The 14,608-nt window shown below is 49.4% G+C and overlaps 1 protein-coding gene across 5 annotated transcripts in view; it reads right to left on the bottom strand.

The window, feature by feature from the left end:
• RBP5 (retinol binding protein 5) overlaps positions 1–14,608 on the bottom strand; it is a 73,014-nt gene that overhangs the window by 25,850 nt on the left and 32,556 nt on the right. Inside the window, exon 1 of one of the 5 annotated variants that reach the window (XM_063962503.1) lies at positions 11,464–11,697. The exons of 3 other annotated variants lie outside the window; for them this stretch is intronic. In XM_063962503.1, coding sequence (XP_063818573.1) covers positions 11,464–11,677 — 214 coding nt within the window. In that variant the 5' untranslated portion in view covers positions 11,678–11,697. Of the gene's footprint in view, positions 1–11,248; positions 11,375–11,463; positions 11,698–14,608 lie in introns of those variants that run through there. One more of the 5 variants, XM_063962506.1, reaches the window with a different exon arrangement.

Genomic DNA, 14,608 nt, shown 5'->3' with positions numbered 1-14,608 from the left:
CAGAGACCCTCGAGAAACAACAAACAGAGGAGACTATGATTAATTTACTCATTGAAGGAGCAAGAGGAGAAGCGACAAAAGCACAGTTGCGGATGTGGAGGCGTCAGAACCCTCTCTGCACTTTCTCTGAATTTAAGGAGGATATGATGGACATCTTAGGTCTAAACCATGACGCAGATGGAGAATACGTGGCGGTGATGGGACCATCTGAGGGAAGAGTGCCTAGGGAGTCTCAATTAAGCCCTATGGCTGAATCCTTTATTTATAAAGGGACCGTCAGTCAGCAATCACAGGATGGTCAAGACCAAATGGGAGCTCTCACCAGCATGGTTAATGAAATGATGAAGGAGCTGAAAGAGATACGGTTGGAGCAAGCGGAAGCTAAGCACCAAGGTTGGCGTCGGGATCAAGGTAGAAGAGGCCGGTCACGATGGGAGGTGCCACGAGAATCGGGGCGGCGCCCCACAGACCAATTTGATGATCAAGGAAGGCCTATATGTAGAAGATGTAATAAAAGTGGCCACATTGAACGGCGATGTCCTAATGTTCCTTTAAACGACTCGACCCCGAGGCAAGGGACCGACTCTCGGGAGGAGATGCGTCAATAGGTCCACCGAAGCCAGGGTGGTGGCCTCAATATGTTGGCGAGTGCCCCCACCTGAAGATCCGAATTAATGGGGTAGAAGCATCCGCTCTTTTAGATACTGGATCACAGGTGACCACAATCCATTTGGCCGAATTCCAGAAACATTGGGCAGAATCTGAGATAGTGAACCCACCAAACACTTGGTTACATCTATTGGCCAGTAATGGACAGCCAATCAAGTTCCGCGGTTATTGGGAAGCTAATCTCACTATCGGCAACGCTAATCTGGAACGACAAGGGTGTTTGGTCACTACTACATACAACCAGCATCTTCCTCCGGTCATCCTCGGAATGAACGTTCTGCAAAATTGCCCAGATGAGTTAGTAGAAGCCCTTAAACTGGAAATGCAATCTGCTGCCCCGAATGAGCGAAAGACTCTCCAGCAAATGGTCCGGTTACTCGAGGGGCACAAGAGATTCACTAATGCAAAGAGAGAAGTTGGAAAGGCAAGGATCGCCGATCGTCAGCATATCATCCTTAGACCCAATTCTGAGCACGTGGTGTGGTGCAAGGCGCGGATAGGTCCTGGGAGAAGAGATTATGAGGCAATCCTAGAACCCTGTGACTTCGATGGACAACAGCTGTTCGCGGTGGCCCGAACCCTCGCCACTGTAACAAGAGGCAGAGTACCTGTCAGGATTTTGAATCCTCATAGTTATCCAATTCGTCTGTTTCGGCATTGTCCCGTGGCTAGTGTGGTGTTGGTCGACTTTCAAGATGTCATCGGTGAGGCTCTACCCAGAGTTTCAGAGGGAGCGGCAGCCAGTCAAATCAGCATGACCACCGGTGAGACTCCCTGGTGGAGCGACATCCAGATCGGCGGTCCAGATACTACAGAGGGTCAACAAGAAGGTGTACTGCAGGTGGTGCGCAGAAATGCCAAGGCGTTCAGTCAATTTCCATCAGACTTCGGAAAAGCTGAAGGGGTCCAGCACCACATACCCACTGGAACCCATCCCCCAGTCAAGGAGAGACACAGGCCTTTACCTCCGGCTATGTATCAACCCGTGAGGACCATGATTAACGACATGAAAGAAGCTGGTGTAATCAGGGAAAGCCATAGTCCATGGGCGGCCCCATTGGTAATTGTGCGAAAGAAAGATGGCAGTCTCAGATTCTGCGTTGATTATCGAAAATTGAATGCTGCTACACATAAAGATGCCTATCCTCTACCTCGAATAGAGGAATCACTGACAGCATTAAAAACGGCCCGATATTTTTCAACTCTTGACCTGACAAGCGGGTACTGGCAAATCCCAATGGCTCCAGAAGACAGGGAGAAAACGGCCTTTACGACTCCTATGGGCCTGTTTGAATTCGACCGGATGCCGTTCAGGTTGTGCAATGCTCCGGCCACCTTCCAGCGGGTCATGGAGCATTGTTTGGGACACAGAAACTTCGAGATGGTCTTGCTCTATCTGGATGATGTTATCATATTTTCAAAATCTTATGACGAGCACCTAGAACATCTGGAAGAGGTCTTCACCCAATTGACTAAATGCGGTCTAAAGTTAAAACCGTCTAAGTGCCACCTATTAAAACCAAGTGTGCAATACCTGGGTCACATCGTTAGTTCCAGAGGAGTAAAGCCCGTTCCCGAAAAGATACGAGTGGTGCGGAGTTGGCCTGTTCCTCGTACTGTTAAAGATGTTCGCAGTTTCCTTGGTTTCGTGGGATATTACCGCCGTTTCATTCAGCACTTCGCAAAAATAGCTGCTCCGCTTCATGAATTACTTCGAGGCCGGTCAGGACAAGAAAGAAGGAGTACTGCCCTGGTCGCATGGACACAGGAGCAACAGAATGCTTTCGAGCAACTAAAGTCAGTTCTAACGGAGGCTCCAATCCTCGCCTACCCTGATTACGAAAAACCATTTCAGGTGCACACTGACGCCAGCCATCGCGGATTAGGAGCTGTACTTTCTCAGCTGCAGGACGGTCAGGAGAGGGTTATAGCCTATGCCAGCAGAGGTTTAAGGAAAACCGAAAGGAACAATGAGAATTACAGCACCTTCAAATTGGAACTCCTTGCCCTCATATGGGCTGTCACCGAAAAATTTAAGAATTACTTAACTGCCACACCTTTCGTGATCGTTACAGACAATAATCCGCTGGCACATTTATCTTCTGCCCGCCTTGGAGCTCTGGAGCAAAGATGGATGGCAAGGTTGGCAAATTTCAGATATACGGTGTCCTATCGAAGCGGCAAGGCGAATGGAAATGCTGATGCCTTGTCTCGCTTACCGACCACGGACCTTGCGGAAGAGGAGCGAGACTGGGCTGAAGACATTGAGACGCCCGTGTTCAGGCCTCTGAGTACACAACAACAAGTCATCCATTCGGATCCTGTCACTGCCACTAGAAACAGTGGAACTGACCAGTCTGTGAGCGTTTTCCAAAAAGGTGACTGGGCACAAGTACAGAAAGCCAGCCCCGTGGTACAGCGTCTGATTGATCTTATTCAACAAAAGAAACAGCTAACTAAGACACAAAGAACCAATGCTGACCCGGAATTGGTCAAATTATTACGCCATCGAGACCGAATTAGCCTCCAAGGAGATCTTGTCATCCGCACCAGCCTTGATCCCGGTACTCATCAGTCTATCTCTCAGATTATAGTGCCCAGGCAGCAGGCTGATCTGTTATTATCTGCCTATCATGACCAGTCGGGACATTTTGGCACCCAAAAGACAGAAGCAGTACTTAGACAGAGATTCTTCTGGATTGGCATGAGATCTGATGTCGAAAAGTGGTGCAGGAATTGTGTAACATGCAGTCTAAAAAGGCCAGTTGATTCTACCCAAAAAGATCCACTGCATCCAATTCAAAGTACTCGACCACTCGAGCTTGTGGCTCTGGACCATGTAAAACTCGAGCATAGCTCCGCTGGGTTCCAGTATGCTCTGACTATCACGGATCACTATAGCAAGTTCTTGGTGGTGGTACCGGCCCGTGACTTGACAGCGAAAACAACTGCTGAGCTGTTCCTCAAACACTTTGTCCGTCCTTACGGCTATCCGGAGCAAGTTCTAACTGACCAGGGTCCAGCATTCGAATCCCAATTATTTCAGGAACTCTGTTCTTTATATGGGTGTAAAGGTGCATACACACGGAGAGATTTTGGCTATGAGAGATTTTGACTAACTTTTCCCTTGAACTGGCAGTAGGAGATTTTGACTAACTTTACCAGAGATTTTGTCTAACTATGCAAGAGATTTTGGCTATGGGAGATTTTGGCTATGGGAGATTTTGACTATCTCATTTAAATAAGGGGATGAGTGTCATATATAGGACGATTTTACAGGGTGGCTGGTATTTAAATAGCTGAAAGTTAAAAAAAAAATTTGCGTGGGGTCCCCCCTCCTATGTAAAACCAGCCTCGGGCTCTTTGAGCCAGTCCTGGTTGTTAAAATACAGAGGAAAAAATGAGTAGGGTTCCCCCATATTTAGACAACCAGCACCGGGCTCTGCGTCCGGTCCTGGTTTAAAAAATACGGGGGACAAAAGACATAGGGGTCCCCCGTATTTTCCAAACCAGCACCGGGCTCCACTAGCCAGGGAGATAATGCCACAGCCGGGGGACACTTTTATATTGGTCCCTGCGGCCGTGCCATTACCCCCCCAACTAGTCACCCCTGGCCGGGGTACACTGGAGGAGTGAGGACCCCTTAAATCAAGGAGTCCCCCCCTCCAGCCACCCAAGGGCCAGGGGTGAAGCCCGAGGCTGTCCCCCCCATCCGTGGCCCGGTGGATGGGAGGCTGATAGCCTTTCAATAGTAATATTGTTCTTTACAGGAGGCCTACAGGTCCCAGCAAGCCTGCCCCAGCATGTTGGCACTTGGAGAACCACAAGTGCCAGCATGCCCGGACATAAAGGGCCCGCTGGCACCTGTAGTCCACCTGTAAAGAAAATATAAAAAAAAAACACAACACATTCTTTTAAAAATCCTTTATTAAACTGGGTCTTCACCTGGGGGCGGCGGCCTTTAAGCTCTTTTGCATGGCCGCCGCCTTCCCAGGGCTTCCGGCGTCTTCACCTGGGGGGGCGCCACCTCCCCAGGGCTTCTGGGGTCTTGCTCCGGCGTCTTCACCTGGTGGGCGGCGGCTGCTAAGCTCTTTTGCATAGCCGCCGCCCATCCAGGACTTCCACGACGTCTTCACCTGGGAGGCGGCGGCCTTTAAGCTCTTTTGCATGGCCGCCGCCTTCCCAGGACTTCCAGCATCTTCACCTGGTGGGCGGCGGCTGCTAAGCTCTTTTGCATAGCCGCCGCCCATCCTGGACTTCCACGGCGTCTTCAGGAGCTCTTCTCCGCTCCTCCTCCGCCGTCGGACTGACAGCCGCTGCCTCGCGCTGACTTATATAAGTCAGCGGGAGGGGGCGGGGTGATGACGCGGCGAGCCGTGATTGGCTCGCGGCGGCCATCTTGAATTTAAAAAATGACGCTGAGGCGCCATTTTTGAAACTGGTACCGCTCCGCTGCCAAACTCTGCAATAGAAAGGTAACTTTCCCCCGCCTGCACCGCTGCCGCAACCCGCCGCCGCCCGCACCGCCGCCGCCCACACCGCCACCGCAACCCACCGCCGCCCACACCGCCGCCGCAACCCGCCGTCGCCCACACCGCCACCGCAACCCGCCGCCGCCCGCACCGCCGCCACAACCCGCCGCCACAACCCGCCGCCGCCCGCACCACCGCCGCCTGCACATCGCTATCGCTGGGAAAAATCGCTGGCCTCTTAAAGTGTTAGCGATTTTGACTAACTTTTGCAGCGACATAGCCAAAATTGACTTGCCTGCACTGACTATTTTTCCCAGCGATAGCGACCTAGCGGGGACGCGCATCGCTATCGCTGGCTGTGTACACACGGAGCGATCTGCACTAACTTTCTGAGCGATTTTGACTATATAGTCAAAATCGCTCAGTTATATCGCTCCGTGTGTATGCACCTTAAGAAGCTGCGAACTACCGCCTACCACCCCCAGGGTAATGGTCTATGCGAACGGGCCAACCGAACCGTGATTGGGATGCTTCGGAGTTTATCGGCCGAGAGAAGAACGCAGTGGCCCACTCTTTTGTCTGAACTGACATACCTCTATAACAACGTTGAACATTGCTCTACAGGATTCACTCCATTTTATTTAATGTTTGGGAGGCAGGGCAAACTTCCAAAAGACCTAGAATTGTCAATAATGTCAGATGAGTCTAATCTCCTGCAGAACGACTGGATACAAGAGCATCAGCAACGGATTGAAACTGCCAGACAACTGGTGGAACAACGGATGGAGATGGTACATCGCCGCCAAGAGAACAATTATAATTTAAATGTCCATCCAACACCCCTAAAGATTGGAGATAAGGTGTGGAAAAAGAAAAACCAACGGACGAGTAAACTCGATGCCATGTGGGAGGATGTTCCTTATGAGATTGTCAAAATCCCCGCTGATGGACTTTATGCATACCAGATCCAAAGGCCTGATGGACATCTGACTATCGTCCCTCGTGACCAATTGAAGCTTTGCACCGTTGAAGTCCCAGCAGCAGAGAGAGACTCACCTTTGGCAGAGGAGCGGGGAACCCCAGGGGGCATTCCATTACATGATCCCATTGAACTCTTACTATTCATGAATAGCTCGATCCCGAGTTCTGTGAACCCAATTGTCCCAAGACCCAGAGAAGATAAATTTATCGAAAATAATGACACCACTTGTATTGTCCCTGAACCGGCCAAAGGGAAGCATACCCCAATTCCTAAGAGGCCCGAACGTAGTACCAGAGGTATGTTACCTCTTCGGTACCGGGACTGAAAGGTGTTAACATAACATGGTTCCATATCTCATGTTGTTATATATAAGTATATATACCTGTAAATAACGACCACTGGAAATGTATGTAATGTATGAACTGTCGCTCAGGAAATTTGCCCTTGACGACCTTGCGTGAGGACACGCATGTTTTTAGCAGGGAGATATGTGATACTCTGATATATATGCAATCTAAATATATCTCCCCATTGGCCCCTAATGAGCCCAGCAACACAGAAGGGGTTAATACCCTCTCCTTTGGTCCCCGGAGGATGTGAGCTGCAGCCCAATAAAACACGGGGGGCACAAGGACCCGGGGATTCTCGATCGCCGCTGCACAGAGCGGGAAGCATCCGGGACTTTGAATGGAAGGAGTTTAAAAAAACGGGCCGCGAGGAGTCGAGAGCAGTGCTGAGGAGACTTCTGATCTGGACGGAGCATCGCTGAGGAGACGGAGCTGCACTGAGGAGAAGAGACGGAGCTGCGCTGAGGAGAAGAGACGGAGTTGCTGACCGAGAAGAATCGCGCTGCTGGGAGGAGAAGAGGCGACGACGCTGAGGAGAAAACGGGAGCCGTGACAGACAACGAGACCCGCCATCCGCCGCTGAAGAGACCAGCCAGCCACATCTGAGGAGACAGAGATGCCGCTGCAAGGGGAGAAGCCAGAGTGGAAGAGCTGACAGTGCCGCGGAGAAGAGAGCTGTCGGGTGCTGGGGATGACAGAGCCGCTGCTGAGAGGAGAGCCACTGACAGGTGATGAGAGCCAGGGCCGCACACTGCCAATCAGGAGGGAGTGAGTGCGCTGAAGATGAGGCGGAGCTGCCACTGAGGTAACCGCAGGGAGGTGAGCACTGCTGCCAGGGAAGACCTTGTGAGGAGACCGTGCACCTGTAATCTGCTGGGGGCCCTAAGCCAGTGACGTTGCACATAAATGTTAGCCAGCAACTCCAGTAATGCTGACTGCTGATCTGAGGGGCAAGTTAGGAGCAAAGTAAAGTGGGGCCACCCTGATTTTAAGAGAAGAGACTGACATCAGGGAGGTTAGCAGCATCCACTACCTCTTCATCCCAACCCTCCTCATCTTTTCTGTCAGGTCTGTAAACCTCCAGATTTTTCACACCTCTCACTGCAAATACTGTATATCACAGCTTCAAGGGAACGAGAGAGGGAAAGATGTTATTAATTCTGTGCATTCAGCCTGTTGATAGGGAGATACATTAAAGAAGGAGCAAGTTTTGTCTGATCTTTAGTCAGCACAGACTAACAAATAGAATAAAGAACCTCATTTTGGGCAGGGGTTAAGAGGAGCTGTATTTCTCCTGTCATCCTTCCATTTCTATCTGCTTGCTTTGCAAAAGACATTTGCCTATAATAATTGATTGTGTGCACTATTACTAACGCCTGCGACCTGAGTGCCAAGGGATTCCGGTCAACCAAATCTGCATTTCCCTGTTTCATTCTTACTCCCACTAACCTGCTCGCTTTGAACTGTAACCCGTTTTCTTTATAATGCACCTCTGACTTTGCTTGAGAGACACTCAAAGTTTAGATACAGACTATGCGAAAGCTGATTAATTAACTAATTAACTAATTGGTCGCCATTTTAAGTTAAACTGTTATATGGTATAACCTGTCCTAAGGTAGTTATCTTATATATCGCAATAGCCTTACGCAGAGCGAAACTGTGTAGCGTAGACTTTTTAGTGCCAATGGAGAAAAGTGTTGGTAAATGTCATGCAAATATTAATCTTTCTGACTAATGTTACCTATGTACTGAATTTATTGCTTATACAGGAATTGTGAATGTTGTTATCTCTTATCTAAGTCTGAAATTAATAGCGGTGACCACTTCTTCTGATCCTGCAAAATAAAAGTCCTAGTCACCGTCCAAACGTGTGGTGACTTGTGTTTAGGGTTGGGGTTCCTTGTTCCTCTGCTTAGGGTTCCAGCAGCTGATCCGGTTTAAGACAAGATCCCGGGTGAAAACTCCAGGTACGACCACCGACACCTACACCTGAAACCATATTCACACCTGAAAGACTTGTTACATCTTATTATTCCTCCATTTGATTTTCTCCTTTCACTTATATGCTTAAAAATAGTTTTGCCCCTGTTATCTACTGTCTGGGCCGTTTTCTCCTCAGCTTCTGCTTTTGTACGTGTTATTTGTGCAGCGGCTGCAAATCTGTCAGTTCTGCTTTCTGCATTGACTAGCACCTGGATTCGGATGCTCCCTTCTGTTGTTCTTGTTTCCTAGCAACTGATCACCTGGACCTCATTACCTGCAACTTCAGCCTGACTATCATGTGATTGGTCTGTCTCCCTTTAACTAGGGAGTATCCACATACTACTGTGCCAGTGATAGAGTTCAGTATCAGAGAGAGTCAGGTTCTAGTCTGGACTCCTTAGAGCCTGTTCCTGTGTGCTCAGCACGTGGCCATTGCACGCTGTGCAAGTTCCCAGTCTCCTGTGTCCTGGTAACTGGTCCCAGTATTCCTGCCAGTTCTGCACCCAGTTCATCTTGGCAGAGCCGGCCCTAACCAATATGATGCCCTAGGCAAGATTTTGGCTGGTGCCCCCTACCACCACCGCTGGTTCCGCCTCTGACCTTGCACCTCTTTCCCAGCACTATCACCCCTCATCCATAGCAGTTCTTATTTTGGTGTTCGTATCCCCTATATTTTAAATAGGAACAGTTCACACATTTGGCGCACAGCCCAAAAAGGGGTGTGTTTTTGCTGCCAAGGGGCATGGCCACACTATAGTAACCCCAATTCCAATTATGCCATACAGTACTGCACTTTATTCACATTTGATCATGCAATACTTTCCATAATTCATATTACATCCCACAGTATTATCACTTTACCTTATAAACGTTACTCCTCACAGTTAAGAACCCTTATTCACATTACATCACAATGAATTGCTCCTTTTTGACATTACACCACACCCTATTGCTCTTTATTCACATTAGACGACACAGTAATGCCCTTTCTATATGCAACGCCACATAGTAGAGCACCTTAAACACATAATGCCACAGAGTAATGCCCCTAACACATATGAGACACATTATTAATGTCCCTATAAACATAATGTGCCTTACACATTATGCCAACCTTTATTAATGCCCTTTTACACATAATGTTCCTTACACATATGCCGCACATTACTAATGCCCTTATACACATAATGACACACATAGTGCCCCCTACACATTTGCTGCACATTATTAGTGCCCCTATACACATAAAGACACACATACAGTAGTACCCTGTTACACATATGCCGCACATTATTAATGCCCTTATACACATAATGACACACATAGTGCCCCTTACACATATGTTGAACATTATTAATGCATTTTTACATGACACACATAATACTCCTTACACATTTTTTGAACACTACTGCACAACCAACCTACTCACACGCACACAGCAATCACACTGCAACTAACACTGTGACCTCTGCCTCTGCTTGGATACAGATGTGTCCTCATAAATCTTGCCTCAATGCTAACGTCGGGCACCTTTTTTTAATGAAGATGCATCTTATTTGCATTGCTATGTGGCTAGTAGGGAGGCCAATCCTGGGATCGGGATCAGCGGGATCCCGGGATTTGGGCCCAAAAATGCCGGGATTTGAATCCCGGGATTGGAGCATCCAATCCCGGGATTCACGGGATTACACTGCGCATGTGCGGGAGGGAGTGTGTGTAAGTAATACTACTTACAATTAGGCGGACGGCAGCCATAGACGAACGCTGAACGCGGCGGCACTTCAAATGTGGCGCCGGCCGCCAGCCAATCAGAGCTGGAGGACCGGCAGCCAATCAGGGAAGCTGCCGCGGCAGCCAATCAGGAGCGACTGCTGCGACCGCTTCCCTGATTGGCTGCTGGTCCGCCAGCTCTGGTTGGCTGGCGGCCGGCGCTTCATTTGAAATGCCGCCGTGTTCAGTGTGTCCATGGCTGGCGCCCACCTAATAGTAAGTGGTACTTACACCCACCCTCCCTCCCGCGCCGCTACTAACCCTCCCCGCTTCCTACTGTACATCCTCCCGCCCAGCTACCTACACCCTCCCGCCCAGCTACCTACACCCTCCGCACCGCTACCTACACCCTCCCGCCCAGCTACCTACACCCTCCCACCCAGCTACCTACACCCTCCCGCCCAGCTACCTACACCCTCCTGCACTGCTACCTACACCCTCCCTCCCTTCCCCGCCGCTACCTACACCCTCCCGCACCGCTACCTACCCTCCAGCGCTGCTCCCTACACCCTTCTTCACTGATCCCTACTGCAATCCCGGGATCGCGGGAATCCCGGGATTGAGCGTTTTTCAATCCAGAATCCCGGGATTGAAAAAACGGCCCGGGATTGGCCTCCCTAGTGGCTAGGATGCACAAGCAGCTTCTGTTGATTAAAATGATATGCAGCATGCCTATATACTGTGTGAGACTGTGGCTGTATCTGCATATGAAATGCTACACACAGAATATAGGCATGCCGCATATCATTTTAATCAGCAGAAGCTGCTAATGCCCCTAGGCATATCAAATGCCCTAGGCAATTGCCTAGGTTGCCTATGCCTGTGGCCGGCTCTGCATCTTGGACCTGTATCTACTACAATTATATATCCAGTGTGTCCTTCTGCCTTGGAATCCCTGCTTCAAGATATCCGTGCACCATTGCAGCCAGTCTTGCACCTTGCCTCAGTAATCCTGCAACTGTCCAGTTTTGCAAACAGCAGTCTAATCACACAGACCTTTCTGCATGTTCATCTCCATTCAGTACCTGCAATTCTGTATCCAGACTCCAAACAAACCCCTGTGAATCCTGCCAAATTCCAGCTCTGCTATCCAGAACTTACAGCCTGCAAGTTTGTTTCCCTCTGTGTCCCAGTTCAGCTCTCATCAAACCTCTGCCATTAGCCCTGCTGTGTCAGTCACTCTGCAATTAACCCCTGCCTTACCAGCTGCATTTCTCCAGGTAAATTATCCTGTTTATACCTTGTGGACTCCTGTGAAGATACCAGGTGACCCAGGCAGAGGGTCGCGACCTGCACATCAGGGGCAGCAAAGCCCAAATCCCCTTGCGGGGTTCCCTGGTGAACACCCCCCGGTGTGTTAGACTCCGCGCCTCAGCTCTGGGTCGCGCCAACCACCTGGTGTCTGCTTCCAGAATACAGGTGCTTCCAAACATCATAACATTATCACTGGCCATTTACTGGAGAATAGCAAGAGGGGTCCAGCTCCGGTCCAGGTAAATGCAGTCTGGTCCAGGCAAATCCACTCCGGTCCAGGCAAATTCAAGTCCAGTCATGTCTAATCCGGTCCAGTCTTCCACTTCAATCCAGAATCCAGGAAGTGAATCTGGTCAGATTTTGTACAGCAAAGTGAAAGTCTGTGAAGATATACTTAATCTTTTGTCACAAGCCTTCCTAGGGCTCACAATTCGTGTAGATGCTCTGCAGCAACAGATTCCTGCATAAACAATTTTTTCTTTCAAATCCAATCTTTGTCAGTCTTGTGGACAAAGAGAAAAAGGCACCTCTCAAGATGACTGTTCATTATCTCCTCAGTTTACCAGCAGGGGAAGTCCTGAACAACTGAGGATGTTACAGTCTCTTTTACAGCACTTGTCTAAAGTAAACCATGTTCTGAATTAAATAGTTTACTTTTAGAAACGATTGGAAGTTCTTCGGACACCGTGAGAGTCACTTCCGTATGTAATGAAGTGTAAGGATCTCCTGTTCTGTACTGCCACGTCGCCATGGCAACCGGGAGGCAAGTGTTAGCGAAGTAACCTGAGCGCAGCTGATACTCCGGTCCGGGTTTTTACTGTGCAGTGGTTACAGGCTCTGTGCACGGCAGGGAATCCGGCGCTGGTTTTGTGCTCACAGTCTGTGAGGTCTGAGTGGGGCGTGGACAGCACCTGCTATATAAACCATCCTCTCAGGCTAGGCAAATGCTGCTGAATCTTTGTTTGTTAGTCAGTTCCAGAGAGTTAGCTAGTACTGTGTGACTTTGTATTTACTTGTTGCTTACTGCGAATAGGCCTTGGGATTCGGTACTTCATTCTGCCAATCCGGACCTAGCAGTAAGACTGGAGTCAGTTGTTTGACCTGCTGGGGTTCTTTTGGTATTCTGTGAACCCAGCAGGTTTGCGGCTGTACTCTCAGACCTGCTTGCTTAATCCTCCCTCACTGTGCAGGGCGTCCAGGTGGCAGTAAGCTGAACCTGTGCCCTGCAAGTGGGGGTTAGGATTGTGGATACTCTCCTTGTGTCTATATTTCTATCTCTGACCAAGGAGTTTATTCCCACACCCGTTGGTAACCCTTTGGGGTTTTTCCTGTTGCTCTTAGCAACATCATTTTGGGTGCTCCACATGTTAAATCACTACATCTCGCTTCATTGTCCGCTCTATTCCATCTGAGCATTCCTGACACTAGGGAGACACCCAATTCCTGAGCCTTTGGGCTTCTCCGTTCATTTTGTGTTTATTAGTTATTCCATCACCTCCTGTGTATGTTATGTTATACTGTCTGTGAGTTCGTTTTGCCTCGCATCCCTCTCTGTTCATACACCGGTATACTCCTGTTAGCACTGGTGTGCGTAACATATTCAGCAGCCCTACTCCTGTTGAAATTTTGTGGGAATATGGAGCATACCCCTCAAAATACTTTGCAACAGGTGGTCGATCAGGTGCAGGTCCTGACTCGACAATTTAATGAGATGTCCATTAAAATGAACACCCCGCAGGCCGCTAGCGGAGCTCCCGCAGCAGCAGCGGCAAGTTTAGGGGTTAAGGAGCCGAAAGTAAATCTCCCGGATCGTTTTTTTGGAGATCGCTCGCAGTTTTTTTGTTTCAAGGAGAGCTGTAAGCTATATTTCAGGCTTAGGCCCCAGTCTTCTGGGTCGGAGATTCAGCGGGTGGGCATGGTGATTTCCTTGCTACAAGGAGACCCACAGGTCTGGGCATATGGGTTGCAGCCTGACTGTCCGTCGCTTAAAAGTGTTGATGCTTTTTTTACGGCACTGGGCATTTTGTATTATGACCCTGACAAGATGGCTTCAGCCGAGGCTCAGATTACGGTCCTAAAGCAAGGGCGACGGCCAGCTGAGGTTTATAGTACGGAGTTTCGGAGGTTGGCTCATGATACCCAGTGGAATGACCCAGCCCTGAGAAACCAGTACCGAAGGGGCCTTTCTGACCAGATAAAGGACCAACTGGTACAATATCCCTCGCCTGATAGCTTAGATCAGCTCATGCAGTTATCCATCCGGGTGGATAGACGGCTGAGAGAGCGTAGGCTTGAAAGGGAGACAGCAGTTTCCTTTTTTCCCAAGGGAACCTCAGACTCTGAGGAATATTCAGAGGAGCCTATGCAGATTGGGGCTACCCGCCTCTCCTCGCGTGAGAAGACGCGGAGGAGACAGCAGGGTTTGTGTTTGTACTGTGGGAATAAAGGTCATGTCGTAGTATCATGCCCAGAAAAGCCGGAAAACTTCAGGGCCTGAGGGTGATGGGAAATATCCTGTCAGGCCAGAAGTCAAATTTTCCCAAAAAGACTTTTCTCATTCCGGTGACTTTGGAGATCCTCGGTCAAACTGTCAAGACTGAGGCCTTTGTTGACAGTAGGGCCGATGGGGTTTTCATGGACCGTAAATTCGCCCTGGAACACTCTGTTCCCTCAGTACCTTTGGCATCAGAGATTGAGATCTGTGGGTTAAACGGGGAACCATTGTCCCAGGGTAAAATTACCTCCTGCACCAGCCGAATTCCTTTGTTTATTGGAGCCACACACTCTGAAAAATTGTCTTTTTATGTGACTGTCTGTTCTTTTGCCCCATTGGTTTTGGGGTTACCCTGGTTAAGGGCCCATAACCCTCAATTTAACTGGGTCTCTGGGGTGATTCTTAGTTGGGGTAGTGATTGTTTCAGGAGTTGCTTGAGCCTTCCAGTCAGGCTCTCGCAGCTAAGTTTGCTAGGATTGCCAGGATGTTATGCAGATTTTGCGGATGTGTTCTCCAAAAAAGTTGCGGAGGTACTACCTCCCCATCGCCCCTATGACTGTGCCATTGATTTGTTGCCGGATGCTAAGCTTCCCAAGAGCAGGTTGTACTCCCTGTCACGTCCTGAGACTCAGGCTAT

This window comes from Pseudophryne corroboree, chromosome 3 (assembly GCF_028390025.1).
Source record: "Pseudophryne corroboree isolate aPseCor3 chromosome 3, aPseCor3.hap2, whole genome shotgun sequence".
NCBI classification, from domain to species: Eukaryota; Metazoa; Chordata; class Amphibia; order Anura; family Myobatrachidae; genus Pseudophryne; species Pseudophryne corroboree.
Note: the sequence above shows the minus strand (reverse complement) of the source record. Positions and strands in the feature narration are given on the sequence as shown.